The sequence below is a fragment of the Mirounga angustirostris genome, unplaced genomic scaffold, assembly GCF_029215605.1.
Source record: "Mirounga angustirostris isolate CCGP_5_RB_7025 unplaced genomic scaffold, mMirAng1.0.hap1 SCAF_2, whole genome shotgun sequence".
Lineage (NCBI taxonomy): Eukaryota > Metazoa > Chordata > Mammalia > Carnivora > Phocidae > Mirounga > Mirounga angustirostris.
Window position 1 is genome coordinate 187,061,542 of NW_026991710.1, and position 19,272 is coordinate 187,080,813.

Below are 19,272 nucleotides of genomic sequence, written 5' to 3' on the forward strand. Positions count from 1 at the left end.
CTTTCTTCATTTTGATAAAGAGAAAAGCAAGCCCTTATCCCCAGGAGCCAGCCCACTACCAGCAGCTAGGCCTTGGTGGTATTACAGAGCAGGCTGGTCACTCACACTTCAGCCCCGGTGCTTTCCTGTTACTCAGAAATGATCTCACAGAATTTCAACATCAGATAAGGCCACTCTGTGGCCAAGATGACTCGTGACAAAAACAAGACCACTCTGTAATCATGTCTGAACGCAGACAAAACATGAATGTTCTCCAAACTGTAAAAATGACCAACACCTCTCATCTTATCCAATATAAGTAATTGCTGCTTCTTTACCCATTATAGCTTTACACCCACTGCCCTCTGCCTTCCTTCTAGATCAAATTTACGAAGATATTCAACCATAGAATCGTCTCTGACAGTACCCAATTCAAAACAAATCCACGCCTCCTTAGACACTTCTCAAAAGCACCTAACTCAAGCCTGCATCCTATAATAAATCTTTCCTAATACCCTCTTCCTGAGATGCCCCACAGTTCCCCATGGCAGGAGTTCTCCACACTGAAGCCAGGACCAAACTCCACTTGTTCGCTATAGGTGTGTTCTCCCATGATCCTTAGGTGTAGGGCTCTGACAATTCAGTTATATTTTGTATCTAAGAATCTCCTGGAATAATTTACGGTATTTTGTTTAAAATGTCATTTAATTTTTAAACACAGAATTGTCTACTTTTCTTAAAATAAAGCCTATATTTCACTTACAAAAGATTGTACATAATTGGAGAAACTTTGGAAAATACATTGAAGCAGAAATGAGAGAAATAAAGTCCAAATCAACGCCTAGAAATAACTGTTAACCAGAAGAAAATAAACCTAAGAAAATGTTATCCATTAAATGTTTTTAATGAACCTGGGATCACACCTCCAAAATAATTTTAGAGTCTATTTTTTCTCTTAACATAAATGGACATTTTCCATTTTATATTGGCTTTATAAATTTAAATTAAATGGCTACAGAGTATGTTATAGGATTTCACCAATCCCATTTTCTTGTACATTTAGATTGTTTCTGGTTTTTTGCTTTTATAAAAAATGATGGCCCAAAATATGTGTATAAAAATGTTGACTGGAGAGTTAATGCATGGGATGTTAGAAAGAGCCTGTATGTTTTTCAGTAAAAGAATGAAGATCATACACATTACTTGAAAAAATTCTGCAGCCATTAAAAGAATGAGAGAATACAGGGACAGCTCCGCTGGGTTCAGTGGAAACGAACAGTGACTGCCCATCTGTGACTGTGGACCGAGGGGAAGAGAACTTTTAGTTTTTTCTTTGAATAGGGGTTTCTTTCTACAAACCATCTATTTTCTTCTGGGTTTTTTTTGCCCCCCTCAAAATTACCATATAATGAAAATTAGTGAATAAGCTTTAAAAAATATCTTTTCTTTACGCATTTTCCATTTTGCATAGAAACTAAGTTGTTTTAAAGGATCAGTAGATATGAATCCTGAAGATTTAAGATTTTGAAGGTAAAATAGACTTGTATCCTTAAATTTTCATAGGAAACTGTTTTCTTAAAATTACCTTTAGTGTTGGTACTGTTAGAATAGTCAACTCGTTTCTGTTTATTCTGAGATGTGTCACATGTCAGAATTCGTAAAGTATCTGAGAATCTGGAGAAAATATTGAAAGAAACAAAGTAAGGTTATCTAAGAATCAAAGGGAGATGGCTACAGAAAGGAAACTGAATTTCACCTAGTTCCATATTAAAATCCTTTATTCAACAGCTAATTCTTCTAGGACAATTAAGTCACATTTGCCTACAAAAACACCAATCCAAAGAGTAGTCTGGTGATCATTTAAAATACTTTTTTCGGGGCGCCTGGGTGACTCAGTCATTAAGCGTCTGCCTTGGGCTCGGGTCATGATCTCAGGGTCCTGGGATCGAGCCCCGCATCGAGCTCCCTGCTCAGCGGGAAGCCTGCTTCTCCCTCTCCCACTCCCCCTGCTGTGTTCTTTCTCTGGCTGTGTCTCTCTCTGTCAAATAAATAAATAAAATCTTTAAAAAAAAAAAATACTTTCTTCAACTACAGTGTCAGAGGATTCTGGGACTGCTGAAGCCATGGAATGAAGTATATAATTCTATTCTTCAAATGCACAGGGCCTGTGAAATTTTTGTTACAATGATTTGAAAAGTGTGAATAATGGGGGGGAGGGAAAGAAGGAAGGAGGGATGAGAGCAAAGGAAAAAGTGAATTAAAATAAACTGAAAGACATGGGGCGCCTGGGTGGCTCAGATGGCTAAGCGTCTGCCTTCGGCTCAGATCATGATTCCAGGGTCCTGGGATCGAGCCCCGCATCGGGCTCCCTGCTCGGCGGGAAGCCTGCTTCTCCCTCTCCCTCTGCCTCTCCCCCTGCTCATGCTTTCTCTCTCTGTATCTCTGTGTCTCAAATGAATAAATAAAATCTTTAAAAAAAAAATTTTTTTTAAATAAAATAAACTAAAAGACATATTCATAACCCTAAAGAATTCAGCCTTCATTTCAGGAAGAAATGGACACAACAAAAGAAAATTAAGGAAACCCTATTCAGTAGAAGAACTCTCTCCACTTCTGTGGAATGAATACTGAAACTACAAAGGAAATGGGGTTTGATAATAGGGAGATGACTTCAGGCCGTCTTACAGGCTGTGTGTGGTGCTTTTCCCACCCAAGAGAAAGTAAGATCCTACTCTTAGCCAACAATAGTCAAAAGTGGCTGTCATACAATTCTTCCACTATCCCCACAGTGCTTCCAGAATCGCAAAACTGCTACTGCTAACAACTAACATTCACTGAGCAGATACCATGTGCCAGACACGGCTGTCATTTTATGTGTACGGTTTTTTTTTTCTTTTTTGTTTTTTTAAATTTTTTTTTAAGATTTCATTTTTAGGGCGCCTGGGTGGCTCAGATGGTTAAGCGTCTGCCTTCGGCTCAGGTCATGATCCCAGCGTCCTGGGATCGAGTCCCCATCGGGCTCCCTGCTCCTTGGGAGCCTGCTTCTCCCTCTGCCTCTCTCTCTCTCTCTGTCTCTCATGAATAAATAAATAAAATCTTAAAAAAAAAAAAAAAAAGAAACAACACTTGTATCCTTTATAAAAAAAAAAAAAATTCATTTTTATTTATTTGACAGAGCGAGAGAGCACAAGCAGGGGGAGCGGGAGAGGGAGAAGCAGGCTCTCTGCTGAGCAGGGAGCCCGATGCGGGGCTCGATCCCAGGACCCTGGGATCATGACCTGAGCCGAAGGCAGACGCTTAACTGACTGAGCCACCCAGGCGCCCCTATGTGTACAGTTTTTACTCAATCTTCACCACTCCCCAAGATAGGGGGTGATATCATTTCCATTTAAAAGGTAAGGAAGTGGGGCGCCTGGGTGGCTCAGTCGTTAAGCATCTGCCTTCGGCTCAGGTCATGATCACAGGGTCCTGGGATCGAGCCCCGCATCAGGCTCCCTGCTCCGCGGGAAGCCTGCTTCTCCCTCTCCCACTCCCCCTGCTTGTGTTCCCTCTCTCGCTGTGTCTCTCTCTGTCAAATAAATAAATAATATCTTTAAAAAAAAATAAAAAATAAAAAATAAAAAAATAAAAGGTAAGGAAGTGAAGACTTTGACATTACTTCTGAAAAATGTTATGACAGAAATAACATGACGAAAAACCACCTGTCTTCCCACCCTCCTGGGTAACTGCTGCCAAGTGGACATCTGGACACAACTTCCCCTCCAGTGAAGTATTTTAAATATTTTATTAACATTTATTTCTATGGGATTTCTCCTGAGAATTCGATCTAGGAAAGGCCAAGGAAAAAGAAGTAGAGCAAGTTAATGTAGCAAGGCAATTTAGTCTGATCGTTAAACACGTGATTGGGACTAACAAAATTTGCCAGCCCAGATATAGGGAAGTAGAGGCAAACGTTTCTGTTGAAAGGGGTCTTTCACACTTTTTAAAAATGACCAAAGCGTGGCAACTTAAGTGTTCAACAACAAAACTGACAACAAATTAGAGTTTATCAGTATAAGGGAAAACCATATAGGCATTAAAAGTTTTAATTACAACTAACTGTTGCAAATTATTAGCTTGGCAGATATTCATGATATAATGTTAAGTGGATAAAACAACTGACATAACCACATAAATAATGAACTCAAAAAATATTCTTTGAATGAAGGAGGTACGTAAATTATATGTATGAATGTGCATACATGAAAAGTAGATATTAATAGTAACTCTATTTCCAAATGGATGAAAGAAAAAAGTTAACCTGGAATTTTAAGAACTTTCATTTTCTTAAGTTAGAATGAATTTACACAATTCACATGTTGGTACTATACAACGCCTATCACTGTTTAAAGAGCATTCATGAATACGTAATGGTTTGATTCTGGGACTATATACCTGACATTGCTGACCAAAGAAGATAGGAAATACTGGTTTTCTTCAGAAATATTCTTGGACCGTTTAGGAAAAAATTTGTTGTCTTCAGCAATCTCCAAAGCCACCTGCTTTCCTATCTTCGATGATTTATACAGCCGAAAGTTTCTATTTCTTGTATAAACTCCTATTGTCAAAAATTAATAAAACAAGTATGAATGCATGTTTTCAGTGACAGTCAGCAAATACTAATTTCGTATAGAGCACTGTTAGAGAAACAACTGGTTCTGGTTCAAGGTGGCAATGCAGGATGATCCCAAACTCCCTCCACACCACAGAGCACCAAATCTATAGCTATATTTGGAACGATTTCATCTGAAAAAAACCTACAACCCGGCAGATTGACTCCTTCACCAAATGAGATGGAAACCACACCAAAGCAGGTGGGAAAGGCTGAGACACAATTTCACCATAAGCCCCACCCCCAGTGCAACAACCTACGATTGGGAGAATTCAAAACCCGGGGCTTCTCCCTGAAAGCAAAGGATTCATACCTCACGTTAGGTACCCCAACTTTTAAGGCCTGCACCTAAGAGATGAGCCTCAGAAACATCTGGCTTTGAAGACCAGCTGGGCCGTGGCAAATTGAGGAAGGGCTCTTAAGGGCTTACGTGCAGACTCACTCACCCCAAGGCCTAGTGCAGAAGCAGCCCTTCAAAAGTGCCCAGACTTTATGCGAAAGGGACTCATTTCCAAACTTTAAAGTGCTGGACTGAGGGATACTCTCCAGGGATGGAGGTGGTGGGCGCCATCTTCTTCTCTGCGCCATCTTTTTTTTTTCTCCCCCTCTTCCTTTTCCCCCCTTTTCTTAGTGGGTGCCATCTTTGTTCACCCCCTCTGCCTCACTCCAGCCACTGGACACAATCTTTGGCTCCCCCTCTGCTGTGCTCCAGAGCACCAGTAGCTCCTGGAGGAAAGTGTCTATTCACATTTGGTGCCCCAGTGTTTACTGGTGATCCATTTTTCAGATGATCCCTTGATCACCCGGCTCTGAAGGCCAGGGAGGCTTGCGTTCCTGGGTCCCCAGGACTGTAACGACTGGAGAGACAGTTCTCGGGACACTACCACTCCCAGGGCACCACAAAGGGACAGACTGAAACACATCCCCAGTTTCTGAGAGAGAGGCCTATTTGTTTGTGCAGCAGCTCTGGCCCAAGGGGCAGGCTTCTGGTCTGGCACACTTACAGGAGCCTGCAGAAGAGCTCTCAGGGAATGGAGGGAATGGAGCTCAGTGCACATCACCTTTGCACTCTCCCTCTGCTTCATCCAGCTCACTGATATCTTCCAGAATGGAGCTTATGCCCTTTGTTCGATGCCCTGATTTTTGCAGTTGCTGCCAGGGGACTTCGTTCTATCACCTGGCTCTGGTGGCCAGTGGGACTGATGCTCACAGGTCCTACAAAACTGTAACCAACGGAGAAGGAGTTCTTAACCAGCGACCATCCCGAGGGCACAGCAAGAGCCAACAGGCTCAGGAGCTCAGTCTCTCTGCCTAAGAGGCCCATTAGCTATCATCATTGGTGCAGCTGCTGGGGCAGGCTTCTAATTAAACATGCACCTAGGGGCTAACTGGAAACCCTTCCTGAGACCTCGGAGGGCAGGCAATATTTTCATCCTCTCTTTTGCTGTGCTTTACAGCACCAGCATCTCTCGGAGGGGAACTTGTATACGTGTCTCGTGCCCCAGTTTTGACATCGGGTACCCTGCTTTTTGGGGGCTGCCTCCTAGGGGATAACCCTCAATCACCTGGCTCTGGTGGCCAGGGGGCTTCGGTTCAGCGGGGGGGAGGGGGGGGGCGCTCACAAGACTGTAGCCTTCAGAGATAGTTCTTAGATGGCTCCCACCCGCAGGGCACTGCACAGACAGCAGACTGGAGCACCCCCAGCCGTTCTGGGAAAGAGGCCTAATGGCTTGTCCTAGAGCTCTGGCCTGAGGGGCAGTCTTCAAGTTAGGCACAGGTCTAGAAGCTCCAGAGCTGCTCTCAGGGAAGGTAGGCCAGGGGATGCTATCTCCGTGCTCTCTTCTACCTCACGATAGTGCACCAGCATCTCTCAGAAAGGAGCTTATATGCTCCAGTCCTGATTTTTGCGACTACGACCTATGGGAGACCTCCATATTACCTGGCTGTGAGGGTCAGCGGGACTTACACTCGCAGTCCCATATGACTATACATATTTTCATTCTTTAAAAGCTGCTGCCTGAGGGTCTGGCTTCCCATCACCTGAATGTAGGTGCTGAATGAGATCCTCTCCTTTGGGACATTAACTGGGCCTGGCATACTCTGAAGTCCTGGGAACTCTTAAAAATAAAATAGGCTGCTTGGATAATTATAAAAGTTTGAGAAACAGCCAAGAGCTAGGACAGGGTTGAAGGATAAGTTTCATCTCCTACACAAGGCCAACCCTCCAAGACTGGGAGGAGATGCTATTTCATCTAATGCACACAAACAGAGTCAAGCAAAATGAAGAACGGAGGACTACATTCCAAACAAGTAAGATAAAACTCTTAAGCAACCTTAATGAAATGGAGATAAGTAATTTATCTGATAAAGAGTTCAAAGTAATGGTCATAAAGGTGCTCACCAAACTTGGGAGCAGAATGGATGAACACAGTGAGAACTTCAACAAAAAGAGAAAATGTAAGAAAGTAGCAAACAGAAGTCACAGAGCTGAAAATACAAAAACCGATCTGAAAAATACCCTACAGGGGTTCAACAGCAAACTAGATGAAGCAGAACCAATGAACTCAAAGACAGGACAGAGGAACTCACCCAACAGAGCAGCGGAAAGAGAAAAGAATGAAACAAAGTGAAGATAGCTTAAGGGCCTTCTGAGACAACACTGAGCAGACTAACATTTACATTATATGAATCCCAGAAGGAGAAAGGGCCAGAAAACTTCTCTGGAGAAGTAACTGAAAACTTCAATAACCTGGGGAAGGAAAGACATACAGATCCAGGACGGACTGTGAATTCCAAATGAAATGAATGCCGCAGAGAGACCCATACCAAGACAAATTATAATTAAAATGTCAAAAGTTAAACAAAAAAAGAGAGAGAGAATCTTAAAGGGAGCAAGAAAAAAATCACTTATTACATACAAGGAGACCCCATATGACTATGAGCACATTTTTCAGCAGAAATGTTGCAGGCCACAGAGAGTGGCATGATATATTCCAAGTGCTGAAAGAAAAAACCTCCAACCAAGAATACTCTATCTGACAAAGTTATCATTCATAACTGAAGGGCAGATAAAGAGTTTTCCAGACAAGCACGAGATAAAAAAGTTCATTACCACTCAACTGGTCTTACAAGAAATGTTAAAGGGACACCTGTAAGCTGGGAAAAAACAAAGGGCAAGTTGCTCATTAGTAACAAGAAAACGTATAAAAGTGTAAATCTCACTGGTAAAGGCAACCATATATTAAAGAAGTATATGAGTCAAGTGTGAAGCTAGTGTAAAGGTTAAAAGACAAAAGTAGTGAAAACTGCAACTATAATAATAAGCTAAGGGACGCACAAGATAAAAAGATGTAAAATGTGACTGGTAAAATGTGACTGGCAAAACGTAAAACGGGGGCAGAGCATAAAAATGCACAGCTTTGAATGCGTTCACACTTAAGTTGTTATAAACCTAAAAAAGGCTACTATGAATGTAAGTCGTTATCTGTAAGCCTCATGGTAACCACAAAGCAAAAAGCTATATAGTAGCTACACAAAAGATAATGGGAAAGGAAGCGTGCCACTAAAGAATTCATCAAACCACAAAGGAAGTGAGCAAGAGAAGTAGGAAAAAAAAGAATTAAAAAACAGCCAGAAAATAATGAACGGCTACAAGCACATATGGATCAATTATTACTGTAAATGGATTAAATTCACCAATCCAAAGCGAGAGAGTAGCTGAAAAGATAAAAATGAAACAAGCCCCATCTACATGCTCCCATTTCAGATATAAGAACACACACAGAAAGTGAAGGGATGGAAAAAGATGTTCCACACAAATGGAAACCAAAAGAAAGCTGGGGTAGCTAGCTCTACTTTCCTCAGACAAAATACTTCAACAGAAAGACTGTAGTAAGAGACAAAGAAAGGCATTACATAATGACAATGGGGTCAATCCAAAAAGAGGATATAGCACTTACAAATATTTAGGCACCAACATAAGAGCACCTAAATACATAAATCAAATATTAACAGATCTAACAAGAGAAATAGAAATACAGGAGTAGGAGACTTCAGTACCCCCACTTACATCAATGGATAGATCATCCAGACAGAAAATCAGTAACAAAGAAACATCAACCTTAAACCACACATTAGACCAGATGGAAATAACAGATACATACAGAACGTTCCATTCAAAAGCAACAGAATACATTCTTCTCAAGTGCATATGGAGCATTCTCCATATGGATCATACATTAGGCCACAAAATAAGGCTTAACAAATTTGAGATTGAAATCATATGAAGCATCTTTTTGACCACAATACCGTGAAATTAGAAATCAATGCTAAGGGGCGCCTGGGCGGCTCAGTCGGTTAAGCGACTGCCTTCGGCTCAGGTCATGATCCTGGAGTCCTGGGATGGAGTCCCACATCGGGCTCCCTGCTCGGCAGGGTGCCTGCTTCTCCTTCTGACCCTCCCCCTTCTCATGTGCTCTCTCTCTCTCATTCTCTCTGTCTCAAATAAAATCTTTAAAAAAAAAAAAAAAGAAATCAATGCTAAGAAAACTGGAAAATTCACAAACATATGGAGATCAAACAACGTGCTACTGAAAAAAAAAATAGGTCACAAAGGAATCAAAAGATAAATACCTAGAGACAAAAAAAAAAAAAAAAAAGAAATACAACAAACCTAAACCTATGGGATTCAGCAAAAGCAATTCTAAGAGGGAAGTTCATAATGATAAATACCTATATCAAGAAACAAGAAAAATCTCAAACAACTTTACACCTCAAGAAATTAGAAAAAGAACAGCATACAAACCCAAAATTAGTAGAAGAAAGGAAATAATAAAGATCAGAGCAGAAGTAAATGAAATGGAGACTTTCAAAAACAACAGAAAGGATCAATGAAAGCAAGAGTTGGTTCCTTGAAAATATAAACAAAACTGACAAGCCTTTAGCTAGACTCACCAAGGGAAAAAGGGAGTACTAAAATCAGGTCAGCAATGAAAGAGAACATGTTACAACTGATACCACAGATATACAAAGCATCACAGAAAACGACTGTGAGCAACTGCATGCACCCCAACAAATTGGGCAACCTGAACAAGTCTGCCACTTCCTAGAAACAGATAACCTTCCAAGGCTGAAATCATGAATAGAAAATAGACCGATTACTTGTAAGGAGATTGAATCAGCAATCAAAAACCTCCCAACTGGGGCACCTGGGTGGCTCAGTCATTAAGCGTCTGCCTTCGGCTCAGGTCATGATCCCGGGGTCCTGGGATCGAGCCCCGCATCGGGCTCCCTGCTCTGCGGGGAGCCTGCTTCTCCCTCTCCCACTCCCCCTGCTTGTGTTCCCTCTCTCACTGTGTCTCTGTCAAATAAATAAATAAAATCTTTAAAAAAACAAAAAAACCTCCCAACAAACAAAAGCTCAGGAGCAGAGAGCTTTAAAGTGGAATCTACCAAACATTTAAAGAAGAAGAATACGTTCTTTCTCAAACCATTCCCAAAAACAGAAGAGGGAGGAACCCTTCCAAACTCTTTACATGGCCAGTGTTACCATGACACCAAAAATAAACAGAGAAGAAAGAAAATTACAGGCCAATATCCTCGATGAACATACGTGAAAGTTCTCAACAAAATAACTAAAGAAGAAAAGTAACAGCAAACCAAATTCAACAATATGGGTATCCCCCACTTTCTGGAAGTTCGTGTTACTACACTTTACTTTTATGAACGATCTACATTACTACCTGTGTTCACTAACCGAAAGATTCCAAAGAGGAATCTTACAAAAAAAGCTGTTGCCATGCTAATATGGGTCTTTCATAAAAAACAAAGTGGCTTAATAAAAATCAAATGATCATCTCAATAGATGCTGGAAAGGCATTTGACAAAATTCAACATCCACATATGACCAAAACTCTCAACAAAAGGAGCACAGAGGAAACACAGGTCAACATAATAAAGTCTGTATGTGACACACACAAAGCTAACATCATACTCAGTGGTGAAAGCTGAAAGCTTTTCCTCTAAGATCAGGAACAAGGCAAGAACATCCGCTCTCACCACTTCTATCAACATGGTATTGGATGTCCTAGCCAGAGCAAGTAGGCAAGAAAAGAAATAAAAGGCACCCAAACTGGAAAAGAAGAAGTGAAACTGTCATTATTTACACATGTTTATGTACAGAAATGGCTATGTAGAAAACCCCAAAGACTCCACCAAAAAACCGTTAGAATAAATGAATTCAGTGAAGTTGCAGGATACAAAATCAACAGTACAGAAATCTGTTGCATTTCTATATAGTAACAACCCATCAGAAAAAGAAGTTAAGAAACAATCCCATTAAAAAAAGAAATGTCATTTACAATTGCACTGGAAAGAATAACATACCTAGGAATAAACTTAACCAAGGAGGTGAAAGACCTATACTCAGAAAACTATAAAAAAGACACTGATGAAAGAAACTGAAGATGACACAAACAAGTGGAAAGATATTCCAAGCTCCTGGACTGGAAGAATACTGTTAAAATGTCTATAGTATGTACCCAGGGCAAGCTATGATTCAGTGCAATCCCTATCAAAATTCCAATGGCATTTTTTACAGAAGTGAATAAAGAATTCTAAAATTTACATGAACTACAAAAGATCCGGAATGGTTAAAGCTACCCAGACAAAGGAGGACAAAGCTGGAGGCATCATGCGTCCTGATTTCAAACTACATCACAGTGCAACAGTAATCAAGACAGTACAGGATTGGCAGTAAAAACAGATTCAGATCAACAGAACAGAACAGAAAGCAAAGAAATAAATCAAGTATGTATGTTCAATTAACTTACAACAAAGCATGAATGAATAAAGAAAATGAACCTGGAAAAAATATATATGTATCTCCACAAAATGGAATATTATTTAACCATTAAAAAGAAAGAAAAATCCTGCCATTTGTGACAACACATATGGACCTTAAGGGCATTATGCTAAGTGAAATAAGTCAGGTTAAGACAAATACTGTATCACTTATATAGAGAATCTAAAAATTAAAATAAAGAAAAAAACAACCCAAGCCAATAAATACAGAGAACAGACTGGTGGTTGCTTGAGGTGGGGAGGTGGGGGTGGGCCAATGGGTAAAGGGAGTCAAAAAACACAAGCTTTAGTTATAACATAAGTAAGTCACGGGGATGTAATGTACAGCCCGGCAAATACAGTTAATAACACTGTACTGCATATTTAAAAGTTGCTAAGAGAGTACATCTTAGAAATTCTCATCAGAAGAAAAAAATTCTGTAACTATGTATGGTGACGGATGCTAACTAGAGTTACTGTGGTGATCCTTTTGCAATATCTACAAATATCAGATCATTATGTTGTACACCTGAAACTAATGTTAGGTGGTATGTCAATTACACCTCAATAAAAAAATGAAGGCGGAAAAAAAACCTCACCTTCATGTAAACAAAAATAAAAATGAAAAAGTAATTATTTTCTATCAGCTGTAAACAAAAGCAATATACAAATTAAGATAAAGTGGAGTTGGTATGGAAGAATGCCACATGCAGAAACAGAAAACGAGACGAGATTACTTGGGGGTAACCCTTCTATTGTAAATAAATAGAAAAGCTGGGCAAATCATCTAGGGAAAAAAGTTTGAGACTATTAAAGAGCTTCCAAGGCAGTGAGTATTTCTGGTGCCAAAATCCCAAAGAAGGGAGGCATCAAAAAAATCAAATATTGCTCCCTCCCCACTATGTGAGCATACAATGAGAAGATCATGATCTGTAAACCAGGACAGGGACTTCACGAGAATCCACCCATGCTGGTACCCTGATCTTGCACTTCTATCCTCCACAACCGTGAGAAATAAATGTTTGTTGTTTAAGCCAAAAAAACAAAAAACCCACAAAAAACAACCACCCAAATACCTAAAATAAATCTAACAAAAGATACATAAGTTCTCTGTTTAGAAAATTATAAAACATTGAGAGAAATTAGAGAACATCTATGTTAGTGGAATGACAAAGCATGCTCATGTATTATAAAAATGTCAATTCCAAGTTGATCTCTAGATTCAGTGTAAACTAAACCAAAATTCTAGCAGAGCGCACGCGCGCGTGCGTGTGTGTGTATGTGTAACCTGACAGGTTGATTCTAAAGTTTAAATGGAAGTGCAAATGGTCAAGAACAGCCAAGAAATTTCAAAGAACAAACTCAGTGGACTTCTCCTACTGGATATAAGACTTAAAAAAAAAAAAAAAAGCCTATATTGAGACAGTAAATGGTATTGGCACAAAAGTAGATCTATATAACAATGGAACAGAACATAATCCAGAGAAAGACCAAACATATATAGACACTTGACTTATGACAAAGATGTCCTTTTAGGAAAAGGACAATTATTTCAACAAATAGTACTGAGACAAATGGATATTCGTACAGGAAAAAAAATGAATCTTGACTCCTCTTCACACAATAGGCAAAAAATCCATTCCAAGTGGATTATAGATCTAAATATAAAAGGTAAAAAAAAAATAAGTCTTCTAGACGATAAGAAGGAGAATATCTTCATAATTTGGGGATAAAGATTTAACAAGATACCAGAAACACTAAGAGGAAAATGTTGATAAATTAGACTACTACTATTTAAAGTTACTTTTCTTCATCAAAGAAACCACTAAGAAAGTGAAAAAGCAAGCCATAAATACTATATGATTCCAACGATAAAAAGTTCAGAAATGGGCAAAAACTAGTCTATGGTGTTAGAGGATGGATTAGGGGTCACCTGTGGGGAGGAGGAAGAGTACTCACTGGAAAAACATGGAAGAGGTTCTGGGGTCCTGATAATCTTCTATTTCTCATCTAGGGGTTGGTGGCAAAGGTATGTTCATCTTGTGATAATTCACTGACCTGTACACTCACAAATTACTCATATTTCAGTTTGAATTGTTATACTTCAATAAAAAGGTTCCTCAAAAAATTTTGGCCTGTGGGGTGCCTGGCTGGCTCAGTCAGTAGAGCATGCGACTTTTGATCTCGGGATTGTGAGTTTGTGCCCTGGGTTGGGTGTAGAAAAATACTTAAAAAAAATAAAATCTTTCAGAAAAAAATTTGGGTGTGTACTATTAAATCTCTGACCTTTTCAAAAGATGCCTTAAGGAATGTCCCTTTTTGGTACATAAATAATTCTGGGTATACTCTTGAAATCTATCTTTCAAGCATATCATGGAAATTTCCTTGCTAGTCCAGTAAACTAACTTTTAGGGCTAACTGTCATGAATTGGGGTATCTGTTTGGGGTTGAGGTAGAGCACAGCGACCAGCTACTGTTGCCCCCCTTCCCGAATCACTTCCTACTAGGCCTTCTCCCTAGTTTACTGCATGTTAGCACAACCTGGAGAGGATATTCCGCTAACAAAACAAGACTTGTCATTTGGAAGAATCCTCCTCTGTTCGTAACTCATGCTTGTTCACACCCAAACCACTGCACTGCGCTTCTCTGACTACATTTCCAAATTCTGGCACCTGGTTGTCAGGGTAGCTAGCTAGGAAGGTATATAATACAGCAGGCACACTTCCCTACTCTTGGCCCGGTTGGCTTGATAATCCTGCCTCTAAGTTAAACAGAGTTTCCTTCAGCCTCTAGACACTGAAACCTTCGCAGTTGACCTAACACGCAATGGCAAAATGTGCTCTTAATGGCTTTCAAACCACAAGCTAGAACAACAGCATAAAAATGAGGTTTAAGGGCGCCTGGGTAGCTCCATCAGTCGGGCATCTGACTCTTGATCTCAGCTTCGTGAGTTCAGGCCCCGCGTTGGGCCCTGTGCTGGGCGTGAAGCCTACTTAAAATTCTTAAAAAATGAGGTTTAGTTCACCAGATTGGAGCCGGTTGAATTGGGGGTCCTGAGCGGCCCATGTGTTACCTGACCAGGCTCCCTCTTGCCCAGTGCTTCATACATCCTCAGGTCCACGGACCAGAAGCAAGGAGGAAGACAGCATACGTGAAGAAGCCCCAGCATGAGGATAGTCCAAAAGCTGGCGAAATGACTCCAGCCACTGACTACAAAGCTCTTGAGTGAAGAGACCACTGGCCTCATTTTGCCACATAAAAGTACCATTTTTATACTGTATCTGTTTTTAACATGTATTTCATCTCATTAAACCCGTCACCAGTCCTGGAGAACGCTGGTCCAACTGGCCCCTGTCAGGACTCCCCTGACACAAATCCTCTGGACGCTTCGGGGCAAGTGACAGTTCCAATGATTCTCTTTTGGAACTCAGGGCAGCCTGGGGCCTCGGTCCCACAGGGGCCGCTCTCAGATCTCCGGACAGAAGCCTCGCCATGTGCCAGCACCCTAGCTCATGGGTCACATTCTGCTAGTGATTCCATGGTCACTGTGGACCAGTGGTGGCAGCAAGAATCCTCAAGCAAAGTGACAGATGGGCACTGATGGGTCGCTCAGGGAGGGACACGAGGACAGTCTAACAGAGAGCTGGCAATCTTACTTACCGAGGTCTACAAAAAGATGCTTTTCTCCTACGTTATTCTTCACAACTAAAAATGATAGGTCAGGACTGCTTTGCTCAGCTGACCCCAGCCTCTCCCATTCCTTTGAATTCTGTGTCCGGCTCTCTTCTCTATCTTTATCTGAGGACATTTTGCTAAAGGAAATTCCTTGTTTAATTGGCGTTTCAGGAAAATGGGAAAATCCGTGGCCCGTGCTCTCTGAAATACTATCATCATCTTCACTGGCAATTAAGTGAAAAGCAGGCTGCAAAATTTTTCTCACAAAATTACCTAGAAGAAAAAATATTATGATTAATCTAATTCTTTTCCACAAACTGTAACTCAAGATCTAGGCACAAATCTACACATGCCAACTTTATACAGTAAGGCTTCTTTTTTTGACTTCTGGTTTCAAAACTGAGTTGTTATTACAAACTAACATACTTCTGTTATTTCCTTCCTCTTGTGCAATCTTTTATTTTTTCAATTCCCACTGACAGGGTAGCTTGGTGTCACTTATAATAAATATCATCAAAGACTCCACCAGGGGCACCTGGGTGGCTCAGTCAGTTAAGTGTCCAACTCCTAATCTCAGCTCAGGTGTTGATCTCAGGGTCGAGAGTTCAAGCCCCACATTGGGCTCCACACTGGGCATGGAGCCTACTTAAAAAAAAAAAAAATTCCACCAAAAACTGCTAGAACTAAGGCATGAATTCACAAAGTCGCAGGATATAATCAGTGTACGGAAATCAGTTGCATTTCTATACACCAATAATGAAGCAGCAGAAACAGAAATCAAGGAATCAATCTCATTTACAATTGCATCAAAAACAGTAAAATACCTAGGAACAAACCTAACTAAAGAGGTGAAAGACCTGTATTTTGAAAACTATAGAATACCTATGAGAGAAATTGAAGAGGACACAAAGAAATTGAAAAACATTTCACGGTCATGGATTGGAAGAACAAACATTGTTAAAATGTCTGTACTACCCAAAGCAATCTACATATTTAATGCAATCCCTATCAAAAGAACACCAGCACTTTTCACAGAGCTAGAACAAACAATCCTAAAATTTGTACGGAACCACAAAAGGCCCCAAATAGCCAAAGTGATCCTGAAAAAGACAACCAAAGCTGGAGGCTTCATGACTCTAGACTTCCAGCTCTATTACAAAGCTGTAGTCATTAAAACAGTATGATACTGGCACAAAAACATAGATCAATGGAGCAGAACAAAAAACCCAGAAGTGGACCCACAACTATATGGTCCACTCATCTTTGACAAAGCAGGAAAGAATATCCAACAAATGGTGCTGGGAAACTGGACAGCAACATGTAAAAGAATGAAACCAGGCCACTTCCTTACACCACACACAAAAATAAACTCAAAATGAATGAATGACCGAAATGTGAGGCAGGAAACCATCAAAATCCTAAAGAACACAGGCAGCAACCTCTGTGACCTCAGCTGTAGCAAATTCTTACTAGACACATTGCTGGAGGCAAGGAAATAAAAGTGAAAACGAACTATTGGGACTACGTCAAGATAAAAAGCTTCTGCACAGTGAAGGAAACAATCAGCAAAACTAAAAGGCAGCCTATGGAATGGGAGAAGATATTTGCAAATGACATATCCAATGAAGGGTTAGTTAGTATCCAAAGTCTATAAAGAACTTATCAAACCCAGTATCCAAAAAACAAGTAATCCAGGGGCGCCTGCGTGGCTCAGTTGGTTGAGCATCTAGCTCTTGGTTTTGGCTCAAGTCATGATCTCAGAATCCTGGGAATGAGCCCCGTGTCAGGCTCTGTGCTCAGTGGGGAGTCTGCTCGAGGATTTTCTCCCTCTGCTCCTCCCCCTAATCGCTCTCTCACTCTCAAAACAATAAATCTTTAAAAAACAAAAAGAAATAATCCAGTTAAGAAATGGGTAGATGAATAGACATTTTTCCAAAAACGATATCCAGATAGCTAAAAGACCTATGAAAAGATGCTCTACATGAGTCATCATCAGGGAAATACAAATCAAAACCACAATGAGATACCACCTCACACCAGTCAGAATGGCTAAAATTAACAAGTCAGGAAACAACAGATCTTGGCAAGGATTTGGAGAAAAGGGGACCCTCTTACACTGTTGGTGGGAATGCAAACTGGGCAGCCACTCTGGAAAACAGTATGGAGGTCCCTCAAAAAATTAAAAATAGAATACCCTGTGACTCAGCAACTGTACTACTAGGTATTTACCCAAAGGATACAAAAATGCAGATTCGAAGGGGTACATGCACCCTGATGTTTATAGCAGCATTATCAACAATAGCCAAACTATGGAAAGAGCCCAAGTGTCCACTGTCTGATGAATGGATAAAGATGTGGCACGCGCGCCATTGAAAAGAATGAAATCTTGCCATTTGCAATGAATAGATGGAGCTAGAGTATATTGTGCTAGGTGAAATAAGTCAATCAGAGAAAGACAAATACCATACGATTTCACTCATATGTGGAATTTAAGAAACAAAACAGATGAACATATGGGAAGGGGGAAAAAAAAGAGGCTGGGAAGCAAAACATAAGAGACTCTTAACAAGAGAGAACAAACTGAGGGTTGATGGAGGGAGGTGGGTGGGCAATGGGCTAAATGGGTGATGGGTGTTAAGGAGGGCACTTGTGATGAGTACTGGGTGTTGTATGTAAGTGAAGGATCAATCACTAAATTCTCCTGAAACCAATATTACACTATATGTTAACTAACTAGAATTTAAATAAAAATTTGAAAAAAAAAAAAAAAAGACAACTGCCCAGTGACTTGACCTGCAAGATTCTCTAATTACTGTTATTTTAAAACAATTTTATCTTATTCCATTGTAAAAATTAAAAATAAGTAAATAAATCATCTTAGCAAGGAAGGTTGGTTTGAGAAGATGAGTGTCAATGTTGCTAGTATGAGCCTGACCCTAACATACTGTCACCAAGAAAGCACCACTTTTATTTTTTTATTCTTATTTTTAAATATTTTATTTATTTGAGAGAGAGCAGAGCACGCGAGAGAAAGCATGAGCCGGGGTGAGGGGGCGAGAGAGAAGCAGACTCCCTGCTGAGCAGGGAGCCTGATGCCTCAGGGCTCCATCCCAGAACCCCAGATCACGACCTGAACCACCCACCCGGGTGCCCCGAGAGCACCACTTTTATCAATATAAATTGAGTAGAACTTATCTTGACAATTAATGGGTTAAAGAATGAAAGGTTTATATGCATCAAGAGTGCTGCCGAGATAATGCACATTAACACTTGAGTCAGAATGTCAGCAAAGTTCTGCAGAGCTGCTTCTCGCTCCTTTGCCTGTCAGAATACGCCCTGGGCGCCCTGACATTCACAGCCATCACCTCCACAACTGTTGTTCCTCGTGCCTCACCCTCTCATCGGTCACCAGATGGGCTGTGGCATCATAAGTGAAGCCCAGATGGCAAGCAATTAAATACATGTACTGTATTTCAACACTTACTCTAAGAGCTCTAACTACTAGAGGTCCTGTCTTTACCAAGAAAAGAAGATACGACAATCCAGAACTTCTTTAACTCTCATATATTACTTATACCATAAAATCAAGCGAGAATTTGGTTAAGTTGCTTCATATAGAACAATACTGGAGAAACGCCGTGTTGTCAGAGAAACTTGATTTTAATTTCTAAAACTGCTATTGTCTGGGTTTGTCACTTTATTTACCAGACAGCTTAAACTTTTAAATAGAGATGCTCTAAATTCAAAATTCTCTCTCTCCAAATTAATTACTCTCTGCTCAACGAAACAAACCCAGTAGCTCATAAAACACGATACATCAAAATGAAAGCAAAAGCATGTGATCCTTGCAGGGATATACAGGCATGATTAAATCTGGAATGAGGGAACTGAGGGTAAATACTGAGTAAAAAGAAATCATGACGTAGCGCAGGACAACAAAGCAATACGAACATAAATTGATAAGGTTAATGTTTCCGGAAATGTAAAATCACATCTACTTGACTGGAGGCCGTGCGAGAAGTGAAGGCAGGGCTGCAGAACCACTTGGGAAGGTAGCCATTGCGCTCAGCAGGCCAGGGGGGCCTCTAACCTTTGGCAGGGAGCTGACTTAGCCAGGACACAACAAT

General features: G+C 40.5%; 1 protein-coding gene across 5 annotated transcripts in view; it reads right to left on the reverse strand.

The window, feature by feature from the left end:
• PRIMPOL (primase and DNA directed polymerase) overlaps positions 1-19,272 on the reverse strand; it is a 54,449-nt gene that overhangs the window by 11,931 nt on the left and 23,246 nt on the right. For 4 of the 5 annotated variants that reach the window (XR_010409731.1, XM_064585699.1, XM_045879638.3 and 1 more), the window contains exons 9-11: positions 15,131-15,418; positions 4,414-4,576; positions 1,565-1,653 (exon numbers count right to left, since the gene is read on the reverse strand). Coding sequence is in view for 4 of the 5 variants with exons in the window: in XM_064585699.1 (XP_064441769.1) it covers positions 1,565-1,653; positions 4,414-4,576; positions 15,131-15,418 (540 nt within the window). In the remaining variant the exon portion in view is untranslated. The remainder of the gene's footprint in view (positions 1-1,564; positions 1,654-4,413; positions 4,577-15,130; positions 15,419-19,272) is intronic. The other variant, XM_054508561.2, reaches the window with a different exon arrangement.